Source organism: Protopterus annectens, chromosome 17.part0 (genome assembly GCF_019279795.1).
Source record: "Protopterus annectens isolate FY-2018-M chromosome 17.part0, PAN1.0, whole genome shotgun sequence".
Lineage (NCBI taxonomy): Eukaryota > Metazoa > Chordata > Ceratodontiformes > Protopteridae > Protopterus > Protopterus annectens.
Genome location: NC_056751.1, coordinates 824,010,068 through 824,032,817, shown reverse-complemented (window position 1 = coordinate 824,032,817; position 22,750 = coordinate 824,010,068). Strand labels below are relative to the sequence as shown.

The 22,750-nt window shown below is 40.1% G+C and overlaps 1 protein-coding gene across 1 annotated transcript in view; it reads right to left on the bottom strand.

Moving 5' to 3' along the window:
* CTR9 (CTR9 homolog, Paf1/RNA polymerase II complex component) overlaps nt 1-22,750 on the bottom strand; it is a 1,518,941-nt gene that overhangs the window by 1,083,027 nt on the left and 413,164 nt on the right. Inside the window, exons 7-11 of the mRNA XM_044059132.1 lie at nt 15,488-15,595; nt 14,851-14,958; nt 13,104-13,340; nt 12,308-12,397; nt 11,310-11,438 (exon numbers count right to left, since the gene is read on the bottom strand). Coding sequence (XP_043915067.1) covers nt 11,310-11,438; nt 12,308-12,397; nt 13,104-13,340; nt 14,851-14,958; nt 15,488-15,595 — 672 coding nt within the window. The remainder of the gene's footprint in view (nt 1-11,309; nt 11,439-12,307; nt 12,398-13,103; nt 13,341-14,850; nt 14,959-15,487; nt 15,596-22,750) is intronic.

Genomic DNA, 22,750 nt, shown 5'->3' with positions numbered 1-22,750 from the left:
CATATTTTCTTGAATATATTTGCTACAGAGCTTGTTAACATACTGAGTACAACCTCATTTTAAGCTGGTAAACGGCATCTGTATGCTGTACACATGCACAGATGTGACACTGTTTATGACTTAGGTTATGAATTTTATTACACTTTTTCATATTTTGGTGAATAACTCTGCAAGGGAACATGTCAACATGCTAGGCATGACCTTACTTTGAAGACAATATTAGTACTTACAACATGGTAAAAGAACCGTCTTTGTATGCTGTACACAGGTACAGAGATCACAGTTTGTTTAGGACTTTGGCTATGAAAATTATTACATTTTTTCATATTTTGGTAAATAACTAAGGAACATGTCAACATGCTAAGTAATCCATCATTTTGAAGACTGTTAGTACTTACAACATGGTAAAAGAAAGTACAGTTGTGTACACTTACCATAAATGTAGATGTTCGAGTGCATTCACTGTTGCAGTCATTACATTTGGGTAGAATCACAAAGCTATGGTTGGGAGGATGGATTTATACAGCATCAGGAGCAGCTATAAGGCCCTGCAGGACAGCAGTGGCAAAGACTGCTCTGGATTCAGAGAAGAGAAATAAATGGTAATGTTTGGTGAACGTATGAACTGAGCTCCAGGTAGCAGCTTCTAGAAGGTCTCTGGTAGGAACCCCTCTGAGGAAGGCTGCAGAAGTAGATGCAGCCCTGCTGGAATGGTGCATATAGCAGAAACTAATACAATGGCTTATCCATTTGGAAATAGTCTGCTTTGAAATAGCCTTTCCCTCTGCCCCTGCAGCAAATGCAACCAATAGTTGTTCAGATTTTCTTAAGAGATTTTGTCCTGTTTAAGTAATATCTTAGTTGTCTGTGTACATCCAATGAACGCAGAATCCGATCACTCTTGTTCTGTGGATTTGGGAAAAAATTTGGCAGATGAATGGTCTGATTAAGGGCCACACTAGATACCACCTTAGGCATAAAGGATGGATTGGTCCTGAGAGCCACCCTGTCCGGGTAAAAAATAATGAAAGGCTCCACTGCCATAAGAGCCTGTAGTTCTGAAATCCTTCTAGCTGAAGTGACTGCTAAAAGAAAAGCTGTTCTCCAAGACAGAAATTTTAGGTCCGCAGTAGCAGCTGGCTCAAAAGGAGGTAGAGTGAGTTTTTCTAAAACAAAATTGAGATCCCATGCAGGAGTTGGTGCTCTCCTGGGAGGTCTTAAATTTTTGGCCCCTCTGAGATACTGCTTTAGCAGAGGATGAGAAAAGAGGGGAAGCTCTGTGTTGTAATGAGCTGAAATGGCAGAGGCATGGATTTTTATGGAAGAAAAAGATAGGCTCTTGTGAAGCACCTCAGTTAAGTATTGCAGAATCTGAGGAATACTGGGCATTGCTGTGCTTATTCCTTGTGCTTGGTTCCAGGCACAGAATCTTTTCCATTTGTCAGCATAAGATTTTCTAGTATTAGGCCTTCTAGCCTCCAAAATGACATCCATCACAGGTTTGCTGAAAGATGTAACAGGTGAAATTAGTTGATTAGCCATGCTGCAAGATTCAAAGTTTGGAGCAGTCTGCAGAATTTGATAGTTCTGCTGAGACAAGTAGGTAAGGTGTCTGAGGCAGGTACCACGGAGGAAGGTGCAACACATTGCGCAGGAGCGGGTATCAGTGTTGCAGAGGACAGTCTGGAGCAATCAGAATCATTTTTGGTTTGTCCTGTCTGACTTTTAGTAGAACTTTGGAGAGCAGAGGCAGAGGTGGAAAGGCATAGACTGATAAGTTTTTCCAGCTGAAGGGTAGAGCATCCACTTTCCAAGCTTTTTTGTGATGAATTCTTCTGCAGAATTTGTCCAACTGATAGATCTTTTTGTCTCACCCCAAAACTATGTCTGGCCTTCCCCATTTGCGTGTCAAAATGTTGAAAATTTGTGGTCCCAGTTTCCATTCGTGTGGGCCCATAAGATTTCTGCTTAGTTAGTCTGCCAGAGTAATTTGCTTTCCTGGCAGGAATGAGCTTGTAGATGTATTTGATAAGTCAAGGCCGTGTTCCACAATGCCATGGCTAGTCTGCAAAGGGGGTAGGAATGTGTACCCCCCCTGCTTACGTACTACATGACTGTGATGTTGTCTGTCTTTATCAGTAGTTGTCCTGGATGAAGGTAGTCCTTGAAGGCTGTCAGAGCATTCTGTACAGCTAGCATCTTTCTGATTGATATGTAGGTGCATCTGATTTGGGCTCCATTTGCCCTGAATGCATCTCCCTGCCAGATGCGCCCCCCCCCCAACATAGTTTGATGCGTCTGTAGTCAGGGTTTGGGCGGCAGGGGGTGGAATGAATGACCGTCCCTTGTTTTGGTGGCAAGCCTCTGCCCACCATATGAACTCTAAAGAAATAAACTTTCAAGACCGGAAAAACAAACTAGCGAAAACCACCGCTAATTCAAAAGCCAAGAACTCGACTCAGGCCAGTCCAAAACGTAAAAAACATGAAAAACAACAAATTTTATTAAGCCACTGTAAAAGCTTTTCGTTAGTACCTTGCGCTAACTTCTTCAGACAAGCAAAACATTCACACCATTACAAGTGAGTTTAAATACCAGCATTGAAACACTTAACCATGCCCCTTGCTCTCCCTTTAGCTCCTTAAAGGTACAGATCACAGCTAACTAAGGTGCATTTGCAACTCCATATTAACATAATAAAAAATTCATACACCGAGACTGTAATAATAGCAGGCTTTGAAACTAAAAGAAAAAAGCCCAATATTTTGATTATTAAACTGTATAAAGTAGATAAATATGTAAAATATATAAAATAACATAAAAATAAAAATAACAATGTTCAACCTACAGCATAAATACTAATAGAAGCGAGACGCTTCCTAATCAAAAATTACCTATGCATACATTGTATCTTGCCTGCTTTCAAGTAAAGTAACTAATGTAATGAATATAATAAATATAATGAAATTAATGCATACTGTCCTAAGCATCTAAATAACTAGAACAGCTACCCAAGAAAAATAATATAATATTAATCATATCTCCCTAAATAATACAAATAATAATATAGAAATATAAAATACGGCATGTAACATATAATATAACATAAATTTAGGCTACTCTGTATAGGTTTAATACTGTCATGAAATAAAACAGGTCTAAAAGTTAGCGTATCTAGACCTAAAATTACTAAATAATAAAATATGAATCAATAATATATATTGTAAAATAATGATCATAATGTATAATCATAATAATAACTGATTATTAACCCTCCACCACTGTCGACTAATAAAGAGTTATAAAACCATTAATTTGTCGACTCTCATTTTTCATTTTTTGACTCTCATTTTAAAAAATTGTGAGAATAAACAGCTCGTCACCTCTTCAAACTTTTAAGTTTTAAAAAACAACTAATGGATAACGAGCTGTTAAGACCAGGGGGGCGACATGCTTCCAGTCTTAATTGCCAAAGAAGCTCTTTACATTCTAATCTATATGTCTCAGGTCCATACGAATTGGTACTATACAGTTGGTCTATAACCATAAATGTAAACTCATAGTTTGGGTTGTTCTGGATGGGCATAGCCAAAGCATTGTCCATTTTCATTCTTCTTATGGCATACAAATGCTCGTACATTCTTTCCTGGAGTTTCCTCTCAGTCTTGCCAATGTAAAAACTGGGGCATGATGAACATTGAGCAAGGTATACCACTTGGGTACTGGAACAAGTGAAACGTTCCGATGAGGAATTTCCTGTTCTTAACTGTAAAGGCTGTACCTGCCTGGACAAATCTGCAATACTTGCACATATTACATTTATACATCCCTGATCTTGGTGTTACTAAATTTCGCGTAGATTCCAGAATATTTTTGATGTTAGGGCCCCTTCTGTATGTTATCAATGGGGCTTTATCAAAAATTGGACCTCCAAGTAACTCAGGGGATAGTAATCACCAGTTCCTCTTAATTATAGTAACTATGTCATTGGCATCTGTATTAAAAGTTAAAATAAAATTGGACCTGGACAGGTTTCCCTGAGAATCAGGGCATACAGGTGATGGTGAATCACTCAATTCAGGAACAACATGACTCAAGATAGAAGAAAAATAGCCATTAGCTCTCTTGGTCTTAACTTCAAAACACAACTCATCAATCAAGGTTTCTGGATAACCTCGATCCAGAAATAAATTGGCTATGAAATCACACTCTTCCAAAAATTCACTATCCCTTGACACCATCCTAGCTGCTCTTACAAGTTGTCCTTTGACTATAGCCTTTTTCTGGTGAAGCGGATGGTCACTATCATAATGTAGATAAGAATTAGAGAAAGTTGATATCTGATGGATTCTGGCTCCAAACTGACCTAGACTTCTGTCTTTATAAAGTTCCACATCCAAATAGGATATCTTCTCCATGTCTATTGCACAAGTAAATTTCAAAAAGTCAGACGAATTATTGAAGCCGATCACTAGGTCTTGGGCTTCTTCCAGTGAGCCATTAAACAAGATAAAAATGTCGTCCAAGAATCTTATGTAGAGAACGACTTTCTCTTGAATAATATTATTGGGAAAGGCAAACGTTCTTTCCCAATGAGTCATGACCAAATTAGCTACACTGGCGCCACACGGAGACCCCATAGGCACACCAATCAACTGATGGAACCATCTGTTATTGAATGTGAAATAGTTACATGTCAAAATAATATTCAACAATTTGCTCACCATAGATATCTCTTTGGGTGGAGCTTGGTAATAAATCATCTCCAATTGAATCCATTCAAGTGCTACCTCATGGGGAATACAAGAATATAAATCAATGACGTCAATGGTCAGAAAATAGGCATCTCCTTCAAAGGTAGCTAGTCCAACTTTTTCCAAAAAGGACCAAGAATCTCTGGCTATGTGTGGTACCTGCGATACATATTGTTTGAGGATGGTGTCTACTAACTTCGCTGCTGCATAGATAATACTACCCCTCGCGTTCACTAATTGGCGCATAGGGGGATCACCAATACTTTTATGAATCTTAGGATTCCCAAATAATGCTGGAATGCGTGGTGAGGGTACTGAAATAAAATTGTAAATGTCCATATCCAGAGACCCACTAATGAACGTGTCTTCAAAGTATGACTGCACACGGTTCATACTAATATTCAATTCATTCTTAGATACTTCTCTATAAGTCTCTGTAGAAAGTATCGCTACAAGTCTATCTATATATTCATCCTGTTCCATAGCTACTAATCCACTTCCTTTGTCAGGTTTCATTATTCTGATAGAAGAACTGAGAGCTTCCAATGAGTCCAATTCAATCTTGGAAATGTTGAAGTGGGTCTGTCGTTTACACTTAAGCAAATTCCTAATGTCCACATCACACATATGTTCAAACACTCCCAAGCAAGGGGCCAAAGGTGGATTATATGTACTTGGAATGTGATACATAGGCCTTGGTCGGACCGTCTCTCCCAATAAAAGGGCCAAGTTCAACTTTCTCACAAAAAGTTTGAGGTCTAAAATTGATTTATCAACACTAGCACGTCTAGAGGGTATAAAAGTTAAGCCTTTGGCTAAAAGGTCAACTAGGGGTTGGGAGAAAACAAAATTTGAATAAATTATATATTTTGAAGTCCTTCCCTGTGTTATATATCACTTCAAATGGTTTCTGAACTCTAGTTGCAGGCAAGGTATGATAGGAATCATTGTTTCCAGGTGGTGACTCCATAAGCTTTTTAGGTACCACTGAAGTTTCCTCATATGCAGTCTTGCATATTGAATTAGTAGAATGCAGGAGGCCATGAACCCGAAGGCCTACAGAATTTGTCTTGCAGATATCTGGGTTTTTGTGGCCACCTGTTTAAAGTAAGTCATCAATTGAATTTGTTTTTCTGGTGTAAGATAAGTCCATCTGGGCAGTTGTATTCAAGCTTGCACCCAGGAATGTAATTTTTTGAGAGGGTACCAGTTGTGATTTCTTTTCATTTATGGTGTACCCTAGGCAAGTTACAACCCTTTTTCCAAACGCCAGATGTTTTAGAAGAATGTCCTTGTTTTCTGCCTGAATTAGACAATCGTCCAGGTATGGATAAATTTGAATATTTCTTTGCCTGCAAAAAGAAATTATTGGTGCCAGGCACTTTGTGAAGACCCTGGGCGCAGTAGATAAACCAAAGGGCAATGCAGAGAACTGGTAATGCAAGTAACCTGCTTTGAAGCAGAGGTATCTTCTGCAAGATTCCCTGATTGGGATATGCAGGTAAGCCGCTTTTAAGTCTAGAGTCACCAACAAGGCATCCTTGCCTAGCATACGTAGTAACTGTTGAAGAGTCAACATCTTGAATTCTGTGATGTCCACAAATGTATTTAGAATGGATAAGTCGAGAATTGGACGCCATGATTTGTCTTTTCTGGGTACCAGGAAAAGTCTTGAATAGAAACCTTGCCCCTTTTCCTTTTCTGGTACTGGTTGAATAGCCCCCATATTCATGAGGGACATAACTAGTTTCAGGGTCTCTGCCCACTGATTTGGAGGCAGATCTGGCCATCCGTTTGGGATTGGCAACGTGTGGAAATGAAATCTGTATCCCTGGGATACTACATTTAAAACCCATTTGTCCTGGGTAATCAGTTGCCAGTTTCGTGCATGAAGTGCCAGTTTTCCCCCCAAAGGGGCGGCCAAAAGATAAGTGCTTGGTGATTACAGTGGAAAGTCATTGGGACTTATCATAGGGAGGTGCCTTACTGCTTCCAGATTTGGAGGTGGAGGCACCCCACTGCTTTGTTCTAAAAGTTCCTTGCGACTGAAACCTGGTGCCTTTGGAATGTCTGGGTCTGACCTGAGCGGCTCTAGTGTGTACTGGAAATGACCATTTCTTAGTAGGCCAGTGCCTACTAAACCTGGGTGGCTGCACTTGTAAGAAATCTTTCACAGTTTGCATAGATTTAGCTTTATCTTCCATCTTTTTCAAAACTTCTTCAGCCTTATTACCAAACAGACTGCCCGGTTGTAAAGGAGCATCCAACAATTTTGCTTTAACATGGTCAGGCAGACTTTGCTCCTTGAGCCAAGCTGTGTCTGGTATGCCGCGAGATAGCAAAAAAACAAAAAGCAAAAAAAACACACAAGTGTTATCAGGCAAGGTGCTTCTCGAGAAAAAATGGCAATAGCTTGTAGTAGACTAAAGAAGCACTCCACGGCTGGCACACCACGAACAGTTTATTATACAGATAACTGGTTAGCGCTTTCACGTTCAATTACAACGTTTCTTCAGACCTCAAAAAATAATTGAACGTGAAAGCGCTAACCAGTTATCTGTATAATAAACTGTTCGTGGTGTGCCAGCCGTGGAGTGCTTCTTTAGTCTACTACAACCTATGCCGCAAGATACTTTAAGTATTGAACCCGCGGATGTCTCTACCTTAGATGGGTCCGGAGCCACTGAGCAGGCACCGGCTTCTAAGAGTGTTTTCAGGCATAAAGATTTGTATAGTAAACTGACGCCATCTTCAAAACTAAGGCCAAAAACTACTTATATGTCTAAAAAACTGACGCTTGGGCCACGTGTACAGGCCCCAATGCCTAAAAAACAAATGATCAAAATGCTATTGCTAACCGACGACATTTCTGGATAGTTAAATCTTGAGCCAAAATATTTAGAAGCAAAAATATACAGATGTTTAATCATGCATTGATTAAATTTAGCACAAAACCAACAGCAAGGCACATTGTGGTTAGGGCCTAGGCAAGGAATACAGTACAAATGAAAATCCTTATGGGGTATTTGCTTCCCACAAGTAATGCAATTATTAACTTTTACTGACATCGGTAAGGAGGAAAAAAAAGTTTCCCCAACGGGGTACTTAGCTTTTAGTTTAAGACTTCAGTTCAGAAACTTGAAAATGAAAATTTCAGGAGTCGGCCGACCGGCACTTGCAAACTGCTTCTGCTTCGGGCACCGCGCGGCAAGAAAGACTGATGTAATGGCATTGGCTGCATGTTTTATACCCCTGATGCCATGGAAGTAGGGACAGCAACCGACGCGGGTCCCAAGACTTTGTTAATCAGGCCGACTGAGGGCAACCTACCAGCAGATTACCCAAATGTAATGACTGCAACAGTGAAACACGAAGAACATGTGTCTACATGCTGTACACATATACAGATATCACAGTTTGTTTAGAACTTAGGTTATGAAAATTATGACTTTTTCATATTTTGGTAAATAGCTTTGCTAGGAAAGTTGTCAACATAAGTAATAACTCATTTTGAAGACTGTATTAGTCCTAACAACATGGTAAAAGAACTGTGTCTGTACGCTGCACACATTTACAGATATCACAGTTTGTTTAGGATTTGGGTTATGAAAATTATTATATTTTTTCATATTTTGGTAAATAACTTTGCTAGGGAGCATGTCAATTTGCTAAGTAAGCCCTCATTTTGAAGGCAGTATCAGTCCTTACAACATGGTAAACTTGTGTCCATGTGTTGTACAGATATCATAGCTTGTCTAGGGTTCAGGTTATGGAAATTATGAATTTTTTTCATATTTTGGTAAATAACTTTGTGAGGGAGCATGCCAATATGATAAGTAATACCTCATTTTGAAGACAGTATTATAGCTACAATATGGTAAAATAATTGTCTGCATGCTGTACACGTACAGATAGAGTTTAGGACTTGGGTTATAGAAATTATGATTTTTTTTCATATTTTGGTAAATAACTCTGCGAGGCAGCATGTCAGTGTGCTAAGTAATACCTCATTCTGAAGACAGTATTACTTCTTACAACACGGTAAAAGAACTGTATCTGTACAATCAGTTTGTTTAGTCTTATAGGATTATGAAAATTATACATTTACAATATTTCTCATTATTATGCCCATTATCTTTGCAAGGGATCATGGTGACGACACGAATGATGCATCATTTTGAAGGTGACATTGAGCCACAGAACACTGTACACTGATATGTACTACAGGTGATGAGATATTATGCTGTGTTCTCAGAAAAGGAGTATTACACAGTAATGGTTAAGGTATTATTTTAAAGCTGACGTTCATACAAACAAATTAATTACAGATTGTATGAGTCTACATGGTATATTCACTGAGATATTGTGATTTGTTTCACCAAAAAGGTAAAAAATATGCATATCAGCATTCCTTGGCAAATATTTAACAATGACTTAGATACATGCTATTAACATTTACACTGCTAGAATGGTCATTGTCTGCTGAACAACGTTTGCATCTGCATTTTTAATCTAGCTCTTATGGTTAGAGAATTATGAACATTTGTTTTCTGTATGGTATTACAAATGGATTTTCTGAAAATGAGCTCAGACTGCACTGTTGTTCCTATGGTGGAATTAAGCAGGCAGCATTTACTTGCTGAGATGCTCTGGAGTGAATGAGCTACTATGGAATTGATCACGGCCCAAACACTAAACACAAGTTATGGGCATCTGATAAGGGCAATTTGTGCCCTCATGTTTAATACTTTTTAAAACCAGAAAGTGGTTTTAGCAGCCATACCGAAAAAAAAATTAGCAGTAGGGAAAGTTTTTATATATTTTATGATATCAAGAATATATGACAGTGTAACAGGAACAAGGAAAATTAACCACTACTAACTATGGTAACTACAGATACACCAAGTGCAATAAGAAGGAATAAAGATTAACAGAAAAAGTAAGAAAAAAACACTTTATCTTAGCCAGAAATAACTTGAGAGCTCTGGATGACTATGTCTATTCACAAAAACAGGAAATGAAATCTGAGGTATGTTAGGGGGTTGTGCATTATGAGTGGGGAAGGGGCTTGAGAGCTTTTTGGTGATTACAAGCTACAGTAGTGGCTGAGATGGATCACAGAATCAGATTCAAACTCGTATGTTGAGGACAGAATAAAAATTTGCATCATCAGATAAAAAATTATCTTCTTTTTCTTTCAGCTGTTCCCATTAGGGGTCGCCACAGTGGATCATCTGTTTCCATTTCTTTCTGTCCTCTGCATCTTGCTCTGTCACACCAACCACCTGCATGTCCTCTCTCACCACATCCATAAACCTTATCTTAGGCCTTCCTCTTACCTGGCAGCTCCATCCTTAACATCCTTATCCCAATACACCCAGCATCCCCTCCTCAGCACATGTCCAAACCAATGCAATCTCGCCTCACTGGCTTTGTCTCTAAACCGTCCAACCTGGGCTGACCCTCTAATATACTTATTCCTAATCCGGTCTACCCTTGTCACACCCAGTGCAAATCTTAACATCTTTAACTCTACCCACATCCAGCTCTGACTCCTTTTTGTCAATGCCACTGTCTTCAGCCCATATAACATAGCTGGTTTCACTTCCCTCTTGTAGACCCTTCCCTTTCACTCTTACTGGTACTCGTCTGTCACAAATCACTCCTGACACACTTCTCTACCCTGCCTGTACTCTCTTCCACACTCGCCATTACTCTGAACTGTTGATCCCAAGTATTTAAACTCATCCACCTTCGCCAACTCTACTCCCTGCATCCTCACCATTCCTCTATCCTCCCTCTCATTCACACACATATATTCTGTCTTAGTCCTGCTGACCTTCATTCCTCTCCTCTCTAGAACACATCTCCACCTCTCCAGGGTCTCCTCAACCTGTTCCCTACTCTCACTACATATCACAATGTCATCTGCAAACATCATAGTCCACGGGGACTCCTGTCTGATCTCGTTTGTCAACCTGCCCATCACCACTGAAAATAAAGGGCTCACAGCTGATCGTTGATGTAATCCCACCTCCACCTTAAACGCATCTGTCACTCCCCACTGCAGATCTCACTGCTGTCACACTACCCTTGTACATACCCTGTACCACTCTTACATACTTCTCTGCCACTCCGGACTTCCTCATGCAATACCACAACTCCTCTCTAGGCACCCTGTCATATGGTTTCTCTAAGTCCCCAAAGACATAATGCAACTCCTTCTGACCTTCTTTGTACTTCTCCATCAACACTCTTAGAGCAAACATTACATCTGTAGTGCTCTTTCCTGGCATGAAACCATACTGCTGATCACTAATCATCACCTCCCTTTCTTAATATAGCTTCCACTACTCCTTCCCATAGATTATTACATAAAAAAGGCATCAAAACAGACAAAATGTAAAACAAGTTGTTGTGACACTAAGCATTAGTAGGAATAATTAGATGAAAAAGTGAAAAACACAGGGAGTGACAATGATAGAACAATTCTGAATCAGTAAAAGACAGTACTAATGAACACTTGTGAATAAATTTTAAACACATTTTCATTACCTTAGCTTCCCCCAGGTTTCCCAGTCTGAAATGCAGAGCACCCACATTGTTAAGAATTTCTGGAGGAACATCAGCCTGCACTTTCTCTTGAAGGATACGGGTGGCTGTTCCATAGGCTGACAATGCCCCCTGTATTCAAGCACAATACGTTAGGTGCAGGAATGGCATATCATTTGCTTTTACAATACTCGTGCAGTATTTGTACATTTTTATCAGGAAAGAAACACTGAGACAGCATCCCCTTAGCAGGAAGGATAAGAGATACAGTACCACAAAACTACCAATACTGCATTTGATTAACCGAAAATATCTCAGCACAAACACTCAAACCCCAGTGCAAAGTCAGTTTGAAACAGCAGGACACATCTAGAAATTTTAACAGCTGGGTGCTTTCCACACAAGCACTGATAATGATGCTTATTTACAGTGACAGGCCATGTTAGTACTTCCAAAATTATGTTCATTACAGAGATTACACAATACTGTTCACAAAGCAAATGACATAATCAAAACCATACTGAACAGATGCATAATGCCACAAACATATACATAAACCAGGAGGAAACAAAATACGAATGAAGACAAAAGCATGAACACTGAACACCAGCACACTCCAAAACGCATTACAGATTTATAACCAACATAATGCAATGTAAATAACACATCAGTTATCTAATCTATTGTAGGACACTTTCTTGCAAATTAAAATGCTAAAAGCTGCAAGCACCACTAACTATTCTGCTGTTCAAAAGATAAGTACATTTCTAAAAGATAATTCTCTTTGATACACTGTGGGGGTGGATCAGGTGAATTACTTTCAGCTGAACAAAAATGAAATTAAAAGAAAAATTACACATGCACAATTAACATTCAGCTTACTTCCACATCTAAGCAAATTTAAGGCTTCAAGAAGATGAACTAATGTGCAGAAAAAAAGCGGCAACACAAGCAATTTTCACAAACTAGTATAGTTAACACTTAATTGTGACAATACGTACCTGAATGTCAGTCTGCTCCAAGATCTGTGCAAGTTCAATCCATGCCTCAACATCATCAGGGTACTGCTCTGTTACCTTCTTAAGGTGGCCCTAAAAACATCAAATGGACGCAGTCAATCCAAAGCCACTAGCAATATGAAGGTTTAAATTTCAATCTCCAATACTAACTTGGACATGCAAGACATTTCCTGAAAAAGACCGAGTAAGATGAGACAAAATGTAACAGAGGTTAGCTACAAGAAGCACAAAAAGGGAACTACTTAAGAAATATACTTTTCAAGACCATTTTTTTCACCAACTAATGCAGTCTGTGTGAGGACTGCCAAGACATTTTCTTTATAACAAGGAAAGGGTTTTTTCCCCAGTGTAACATCCTCTCTGGTTCACAAGCTTGGCCATGGCTGCATTCCGATACCACGTGTGAACAGAGGCAGTGTACAAGCATAGCTTGCCTGGTGCAGAGAGCTCCTCCATGGTCTTTTATGCTGCAAGCTATACACGTCTCTCACAAGTATCAGCACTGCAGTCTATAACCCCCCCCCCAGAAGGGCAAAACAGGCACAAGTCACTAATTCCTTCCTTTCCTAACTTAGCTTCTTCACTGTCTGGGTCACTAGTCAGTCCCAGGTCATCTTGATCACACTTTCAAGGATTTGTCTATCCGTGCCACACAGACAGGCATCCACATGCAGAACTCACTAGTGCAAAAGTGCTGAGCAATGTGACTACATGCAGCAACTGAATCCTATAAGAGCAGAAGGAATAAAACAAAACAAACTCAGGAAAATGCAATTACCTTTGCAATATCTCGCTTCTCTTGATCCTCAGATGTGGCATATAAGGACCCCAGGATTTTCATAGTCTCATAGTTGTTAGGGTATGCTTTAAGAACTTTTTCAAAGCACTGAGATGCATTTTCCTTGTCTCCTCTATAAATGTACATTTGGCCCAAACCAAAAAATGGCAAGACAAATGTGGAAGAGGCAAACTGTGTAGCTTGATAGTAATACTGGAAAGCTTGGTCATAATCTTCCTAAAATACAAAAGAAACAAGATATGACTATTAGGTATTATTAATGTGCCTTAATAGAAGTACTAGACTCCTTTCAGTTTCTTCTTAGCAAAGTGCGATTCAACAAAAAAAATAATTTGGTTAAAGTAAAACTCCAGCACAGAAGAGTGAAGATTCACTCTGGGGGTTACTATAAAGGTCTTTTTTATCCTTTCCCCTGAAGTGTGATGATTCCAGGATTGACTAGAATTAATTACAAGTCACAACATGGGACTTTAGAGATTCACAACCCCACATAAAAAGGCAGTTTTGAAACATTATGCAGAACAGACACTTTATTCTTTGATCATAATGGCAAAGCAGCAAAGTGGATCTCTGCCATCATTCCTAGATCTGCCGGATAGTTTGTAAGAGCAACAATCAGCCAGTTAAAAATGCACTAATAAATGCCATAACATTCAGCGCAAGTATAGTAACATAAGCAGCAAAACCAATCTCGTTCTGTAAAATAAGTGGAGAAGAAAGGGAAGGCAGAAAAACATTTGATGACTACACAGCTATGCTACTCACACAATCTTCATTTTAATTCTACATTACAAGTATTTTTAAATATAAACTGTATGTTTAAATGTGATTTTGTCTTGTAAGTGTATTTGTTTCTTTTTAATTAAGCAATAAAGCCAATGCTAAATGCCCTACTTGAAAGAAAAAAATTGTCTAGTACTTGTGTTACCATTTATTTTTCTGTATTTGCAACTAAATATCAGTAAATAGGTTCATAGATTAGTACTAATCTATGAACCTATATCAGTTAAAAAAAAAAAAAAAGCAATCACTGTTCTAAAACATATTTTTGTTCAATACTACTTAGATCATAGGTCAGAGGCTGCCGTTCAGAAGCTACAGTACATCGACAACAAATTCAAAAATGAAAGTAAAGAAGTGTCCTTTAAGCAGTGAAACTACATAAGAAAACAATCATATGCATGTTGAATACTGACATTTTATAAAGAAAACTTCCATCAAAACATGAAGTATACAAAATTAATAAAAAGTGTGTGTGTGTGTATATATATATATATATATATATATATATAAAATACATACACATATATATATATATATATATATATATATAAAATACATACACACACACACACATATATATATATATATATATATATATATAAACATACATATGTACGCTTTATGCATCTATACACACACAAACATATATATATATATATATATATATACACACACACACACACACACACACACACACATGAACATATGCAGTACTTAAATTACATACACATGTGTGTGTGTGTATATATATATATATATATATATATATATATACACACACACACACACACGTATATATATTTATTTCACACACACATCAAAGCAGCTTTCTAAAAAAAGTCCTCTGTTCTAGAGTGGAACATTTTCAATTGAGTCAAAGGCTTTCAATTACAGCTAGAATTCTGTGCTATATCGCTAGAACAATGGCTTGCTATTAACAGACCTGCACATGGAAAGATCTTGCCAGCTGATAACAGCTCTCTGCCTGCATGGCCTCCACCTCAGTGTTGTGAAAAGCATGAAGTGCCAAATGTTGGACCTTGCCGTAATCCTACAAACAAAACAGAAATCACAATTAGCAACATCCCCACACACAAGTGATTTTCTGCAACTGCCTATTACAAACGCATACATTTTATACTCTTACCTTAATATCACATCTTCCTTTATTTTACTATAAAATCTTTTTAATTTCAAGCAAATGTACTCAACTAGCACTTAATGTCTATGCCAAGAATCATCAGTATTTACAAAGAATAAGAGACCAAATAGATTCGAGGAGGCCCCAGGATCCAGTCTCTATAGTATACTGCAAAAACACAGAAAATTAACTTTGCTTGTCCATGCCATACATTCTGAAGTACAAACCACTAGTGGTTAAGTTGGCCTGTACAACCGGCAGAAAAGTCTAAACTCCTTAAGGTCACGCAAGCATATGACATTCTAAACAAGGTACAATCTTCCCTTAACACGACAGGTGTCTTTGAAAAGAGGATCCTCCAGCCTCAATGGATTTCCATTAAATAACTTAAATAAAACTTTATTACAAATTCATCATGACAACAGAAATTAAAACTTACCTTTTTAAAGAAAAAATGATTGGCCAAATGATTCAGGACCATGGGATTGCTTGAGTCAATCGTGTATGCCCTAGAAAGCAGCTGCACCCCATTTTTGATCGAATCAGCCTAAAAATGAAGAGTTAACTATATTAATCAGAGCGTTATTTGTTTAAGTACTTTAAAATGTATACATTTTATGATAAACATTCCAAGCGATGTACAGTACTGCAGAACAGCAAGATAGGTATACTTGGTGTTATCAGGATCTCCTTGCGCCGATTTAGTGGGTGCATCTGCAGACAGCATGAGAGGTTTCATAAACATTTGAATTACCTGGGTCAAAAGAGCGCTATTCAAGAACATCCACAGCTCACTTTACACTTGCTTTTTGACCAACCTGGGGAGAACAAGGATCAAATGGACTGCATGCAGAAAGACACCTGTCCAACTAAAGAATGTACGCACTGCCCAGCCTTCGCTGTGTGGTGTTCTTCAGCAGAACTTCCTGCACTACTTTTTGTCTAGAAAGGCAAAAGGATCTACTTCTGGAGCATCCGAACAGCCTGAAGAAAAACATCACTGAGTAACATTTGCACTGTCTTCACAGCCTGTTTTTCCTTTGTGTTTGGTATGTTCCTTCCCCCTGCTGTTCTCTGATAGTACTGTTCTCCAACCTTTCTCTGTCTGCATGTGATCTCTCTTCCTGTGTTACAGTCTCTTCAGCCTAGGTTAGTTGGGGCTGCAGAAATTACCAGTTTTTATCTCCAGAACCTATAGTTTCCTGTGAATTTCTTATCTGTATGAAAAAGAACTACTGGAATGATCAAGCAGTGTTTTGGCGAGTAAGCGATCTGCCATCTCTGTCATTTAGCAAGGAGATACGCCATCCACATAGACTGGGTAACTTTTGCATAAATCAACATTGGTGCCAGAATAGTAAAAACTACAATCTCTTCTACAATCTTCAATGAGGTTAACAAAGTACAGTTTTGTACCTACCATAAATGCAGATGTTAGAGTGTTCACCCTGCTGCAGTCATCACACTTGGGTTATCCTGCCGTCAGTCTTGGTTCGGCGCCGGTTGCTGTCGCTTCTTCCCTGACGCCATTTTCTTCAGTTTTTCTTGCCCCAGATTATTATATATATATATATATATATATATATATATATATATATATATATATATACACACACACACACACACACACACATATGGCTATATAAAAATAAAACAAAACCCTTAGGTACAAGCAAATACACCAGAGGTAGTATAGGATAAAGTGGTAGAGATAAGTTCAACTAGTTCAGAGGGGATGGAGAGACGGTAACCTGGACTGCAGCAGGGTGAACACTCGAACATCTACATTTATGGTAGGTACAAAACTGTACTATGTTCATCGTGTTAACCTGCTGCAGTCATCATACTTGGGTTGAATCCCAAAGCTAAGGAGGGGAGGTGGAGTCAAACAGGGTTAGAAGAAGCTAGTAGGCCCTGCAAAACTGCAGTGGCAAAACCAGCTCTAGTCTTAGAGTAAAGAGGTAAGTGATAGTGTTTGGTGAAGGTGTGCACTGAACTCCAAGTAGCAGCTTCCAGAATATCCTTGGTTGGCACTCTCCTGAGAAAGGCTGCTGATGTAGCTGTAGCCCTGGTAGAGTGGGACCTAATGTTAGCAGGTACTGGTTTCCCATGATGTGTGTAGCAGAAACGTATGCAATGTCCTATCCATTTAGAAATGGTCTGTTTTGAGATAGCTTTTCCTTGAGATCCTGTAGCATAAGCTACAAAGAGCTGGTCAGTTTTTCTGAAAGCCTTAGTTTTATCCAAGTAGTAACGTAATTGCCTGTGAATGTCCAAAGAGTGCAGGAGTTTTTCTCCTTTGCTCTGGGGATTTGGGAAGAAGGTGGAGAAGTGAATGGTTTGGTTTAGGGCCACACTGGATACCACCTTTGGCATAAAGGAAGGATTAGTTCGTAGAGAAACTCTGTCTTGATGAAAAATGAGGAAAGGTTCCACTGCCATTAGTGCCTGTAGCTCTGAGACTCTTCTAGCTGAGGTTATTGCTAGTAGTAGGGCAGTTTTCCAAGAAAGAAATTTTAAATCAGTTGAAAAAGCTGGTTCAAAGGGTGGCAGTGTAAGCTTTTCCAGGACAAAGTTGAGATCCCAAGTAGGTGTTGGAGCTCTCCTTGGCGGTCTTAAGTTCTTAGCCCCTCTGAGGTACTGTCTTAGGAGTGGATGTGAAAATAAAGGAGGATCCGTGCTGTAATGAGCTGAAATTGCTGAGGCGTGGATCTTAATAGATGAAAAGGAAAGTCCTTTGTGTAACATCTCAGTTAAAAATTGTAGAATCTGAGGAATGTTCAGCTCCAGGGGATTTAGGCCTTTAGCCTGGTTCCAGGCGCAAAATCTTTTCCATTTGTCTGAATAGGTTTTCCTGGTACTGGGCCTCCCGGCCTCCAGAATGACATCCATAACAGCTTTGGATAAAGGTGTTGGCTGGTTGTTTAGGTAATTTGCCATGTAGCCAGGTTTAGAGTCTTGAGCTGGCTGTGTAGAATCAGATTGTCTCGCTGGGTGAGCAGGAGAGGAATTTGTGGCAAAATCCATGGTGGGCCCTGGGCCATGTTCCTTAAAATTGGATACCAATGTTGGCGTGGCCAGTCTGATGCAACGAGAATCATTTGTGGCCTCTTTAATCTGACTTTCAGCAGTACATTTGCTAGAAGAGGCAGTGGAGGGAAGGCATATACTGTTAATGTTTTCCAACTGAATGAGAGGGCGTCCACTTTCCAAGCTAGTGGATGGAAGGGTCCTTGTGCAAAATTTTTGAAGTTGGTGGTTGTGGGGGCTTGCAAACAGATCTATGTCTGGGCGTCCCCATTTTTGAGCTATCATTGCAAATACTTGTGGATCTAGTTTCCATTCGTGTGGATCCATGATGTTTCTGCTTAGGTCGTCTGCCAATGTGTTTTTCTTTCCTGGCAGGTATTGTGCTTGCAATTGAACCTGATAAGACAGTGCAGTGTTCCACAAGGTCATTGCTTGCCTGCATAGAGGGTAGGAATGTGTACCCCCTTGCTTATGTACCACATAACTGTGGTGTTGTCTGTCCTTATTAGTAGTTGTCCTGGGTGTAGAAGGTCCTTGAAAGCTGTTAGGGCATTCTGCACTGCTAGCATTTCATTTTGATTGATATGCAGGTGTCTCTGATCTGTAGTCCATTTGTCCTGAATGCACTGTCCTGCCATGTGTGCTCCCCAGGCATAGTCCAATGCATCTGTTGTCATAGTTTGCCTGGCTGTGGGTAAGGTGAAAGGCTGACCCTTGTTGAGGCGACATGCCTGTGCCCACCATAGAAACTCCTGTTGAAGGCAGGGAATGAATGGAATCATTGTTTCCAAGCTGTGGCTGTGCTGAGTCCATACACTTTTCAGATACCATTGCAGTTTCCTCGTATGCAGTTTTGCAAATGGTATTAGTAGTATGCCAGATGCCATGAATCCCAAGGCCTGCAGAATTTTTCTTGCAGGGAGTTGGGTCTTTGTTGCCAATATTTTGAAATATTGAAACAGCTGCCGTTGTTTGTCTGGCATGAGATAAGCCATCTGGGCCGTTGTATTCAAGTTGGCACCCAGGATTATTATGTTTTGTGAGGGCACTAGTTTTGATTTCTTTTCGTTTACTGTGTACCCTAGGCAACTTAGAAGGTGTTTGACAAATGCCAGATGCTGTAAAAGAATGTCCTTGCTTTCTGCTTGAACAAGACAGTCGTCCAGGTATGGGTATATTTGAATTCCTCTTTGTCTGCAGTATGCAATTACTGGTGCCAGGCATTTTGTGAAGACCCTGGGCGCAGTAGATAAGCCAAAGGGAAATGCAGAGAATTGATAATGCGTTGAACCTGCAATGAAGCGGAGGTATCTTCTGCAATTTTGTCTGATAGGGACATGCAGGTATGCCTCCTTGAGGTCCAAAGTGACTAGCCAAGCATTCTTGCCCAGCATGGGAAGAAGCTGCTGTAGTGTTAGCATCTTGAATTTTGGTACTTGCAGATAGGTGTTCAGAACTGAAAGATCCAGAATGGGTCTCCATGCTTTGTCTTTTCTTGGGACTAGAAAGAGTCTTGAGTAAAATCCTTGTCCTTGCTCCTGTGTAGGTACCTGTTGAATGGATCTCATTTCATGAGAGCTGTAATTTGTTTTTGTGCCTCTGGCCCATTGATTTGGTGGCAGGTTTGGCATTCCTTTGATTCTTGGTAAGGTATGAAAGTGGAATCTGTATCCTTGAGAGACAATGTTTAGAACCCATTTGTCTTTTGTGATGATGTGCCAGTTGTCTACAAAAAATGCTAGTTTTCCTCCCAAGGGTGTTGCCAGGAGAGATTTGCTTGGTAGCTTGAGGATAGAGTCATTGTGTCTGCCTTCTGCTAGCTTGGGGCCTGTCTTCTCCTCCTTTCTGGGTAGCAGAACCCCATTGGCGAGGTTTGTAAGGGCCCTATGACTGACCTCTGCCCCTTGGGCATCTGTATTTGCCCCTCTGTGATCTGTCTGAAGCTGGAAAGGACCAATTTTTTGTTGGCCAATTTCTGCTGAAGCGAGGGGGTTGTACCTGCAAGAAATCCTTGACCGTTTGCATAGATTTCGCCTTATCCTCCATTTTCTTTAAAACCTCTTCTGCTTTGATACCAAATAATACATCCTGTTGTAAAGGTGCATCTAATAATTTTGCTTTAACATGGTCAGGGAGGGTTTACTCTTTTAACCAAGCATGTCTACGAATGACAGAGCCAGTAACAGCTGCTCTACAGGAAGCTTCCAGTGAATCAAATCTGCATTGTAAAGTATGCTTGCCCACCTGTTCAGCTGCATGCAACAGATCCTGCATTTCCTTGAATTCAGGCTGTTCTGAATGTGTGCTCATTTTTTGTTTTAACTGAGACATCAGGAATTGTTGATATTTCAACATGTGAAACTGGCAATTTAATGCTCTCATAGCCAGAGTTGCAGAGGTGTATATTTTCTTTCCCCATCTATCTAGGGCTCTGGAATCTCTTTCAGAGGGCACAGGATTTTTAGCCATAGAAGCTTTTGCTCCCTTAGGACCCTGGGATATGGTTTCTGGGTCAGCTACAGGGTTTTTATAAAGTAATTTGTGTGAGTCAGGTACTCTGTAGTATCTGTCTGGTTTGGCTGGAGCAGGAGTTAGAGAGTCTGGATTTAAACTAGACTCCAAGTAGACATCATCCACAATATCTAAAACAGGAGGGATAGCAAGAGGTCTGTGCTGGGGTAATAAAAGGAACTCTCTGAGCTTTTTCTTAGAATCTGAGTAATCCTGGCCTTCCCAGTGGAAATGTTCCCTCATGGTATGTAATGTTTCCCCAAAGGAGTAGTCTTCAGGGGGAGATGCTGAGGGAATAGAGTCTTCAGCATCAGAATCCTCATAAGGTGGAAAAGTGTAATCCTGTTCCTCAGAAGAATCTGAGGAGAGAGAAACCTGGTCAGAGGATGCATAATCCTCCTCTTGTCTTGGTCTTTTATCAGGAGGGGGATGGGAACACCTGATAAGGGTAATTAAATCTTCAGCCATCTTAAGCATCTGTTTCTTAGGCATGGGGCCTTGACCTGTAGACTGAAGAACAGTTTTCTTAGGTTTTAAAGGAGTTTCAAGCTTAGCATAAGATTTAATGGTGAGTGTAGTCAGTTTGAAGACACCTTCTGCAACTGAAGGTGTTTCCTCTGCACCGGTGTCCAATTCTGCTCCGGTGTCGGTAGATGGCTGCGTCGGCCTAGTAGACTCTGCTTGGGAGTCGGCAGCTGTCTGGGGTTCCAGCTCTGTGGTAGTCAGGGGCTGCGTAGGTGCCTCACTGAAAAGTAATGCCGTGCGAAGTCAAAACGGCATTTGATCGTGCGTTTATTAAACCTAGTGCAAAACCGACAACCTGTGACGTCGTGGTCTGGGCCTAGGCAAGGAATACAATAGGAATGGAAGTCCTTATGAGGTATTTGCTTCCCACAAGAAATGCAATTGTTAACTTTTTCTGACATCAGACTGAGGCAAGAAAATGTTCCCCAACGGGGTACTTAACATTATTGTAGACTTCGTACTGAAATTCAATTCGAAAATATCAGGTGTCGGCCGACCGGCACTTGTGAACTGCTTCTGCTTCGGGCACCGCGCGGCAAGAAAGACTGAAGAAAATGGCGTCGGATGCTTCTCATATACCCCTGGCGCACTGATGTCAGGGAAGAAGCGACAGCAACCGACGCCAGACCAAGACTTTGGAATTCGGGCCGACTGCAGGACCGCCTGACAGCAGGATAACCCAAGTGTGATGACTGCAGCAGGGTAACACGATGAACATCTGGAAAGCACCTGCAGGATCTCCTACACCAAAGTCAAGCTAGTTTGCCTTGCAGGCCCTCTGCCTTCTGCTGGAAACAGAGTATAAAAAGGTTCTCTGCTGCGAAAGCATCTGTAGTTAGAGGAACATTTTACTCAAGTGTATCCGCATATTGTGTGACTTATCAAGCTATATTCCTTACCAAGGTGTCATACTATATTGTGAAACTCGAAATCTGCCTGCAACAGGAGTATTGCCTGATACTGTAATCTTGAGCCTATTTGCAAGTACTGAGTGGCAGCACTGTGGCCTGTGCTACTTCTGGAAGCTACCGTAACTTCCCTCTGCAGTTCAGAGCATGTTTACAAATAAATGATTGTGTGGATTTTGCAAGCCGCGTTTGGTATCCGTTTCACTGCCAAGACTCTCATAGTATGAACAACACTGGTGTGTATTACTTTCCCAAAACCACATGCATTTGTCAGAAATGGACTTACCACAGAAAAGTGATGAATCACTAACTATTGCTGCTCAGGACACTGATATGCAAGAAGCTGAGCAAACCTGCAAATGGAAGGCCAAGCCATCTGTGAAACATACGGAAGCTTATGATGCTCAAAGGGAAGAAACGACTGATGGTTTGTTAGAGTTATAGAACAAAACTGATGAATGCATATCCATCGCTGATGAAACCAACTATAATACACTGCAACTCACTGATGCACTCGCAAGACTAAAAAGGGCTTATGGGAATTAAAAAACACTTGTCGACAAATATTCTTCCTTCTTGTCAAGTATTTGCATTGGAAGAAGCACTGCAAGAACTGACAAACTTTACCATTACTTATCAGAGACCGCTCATATTCTGACAAGCAACATTTAGGTTAGACTATAGAATTTCTCCATTGCAAGAAATTAGAAGTTATGTACTCACCATAA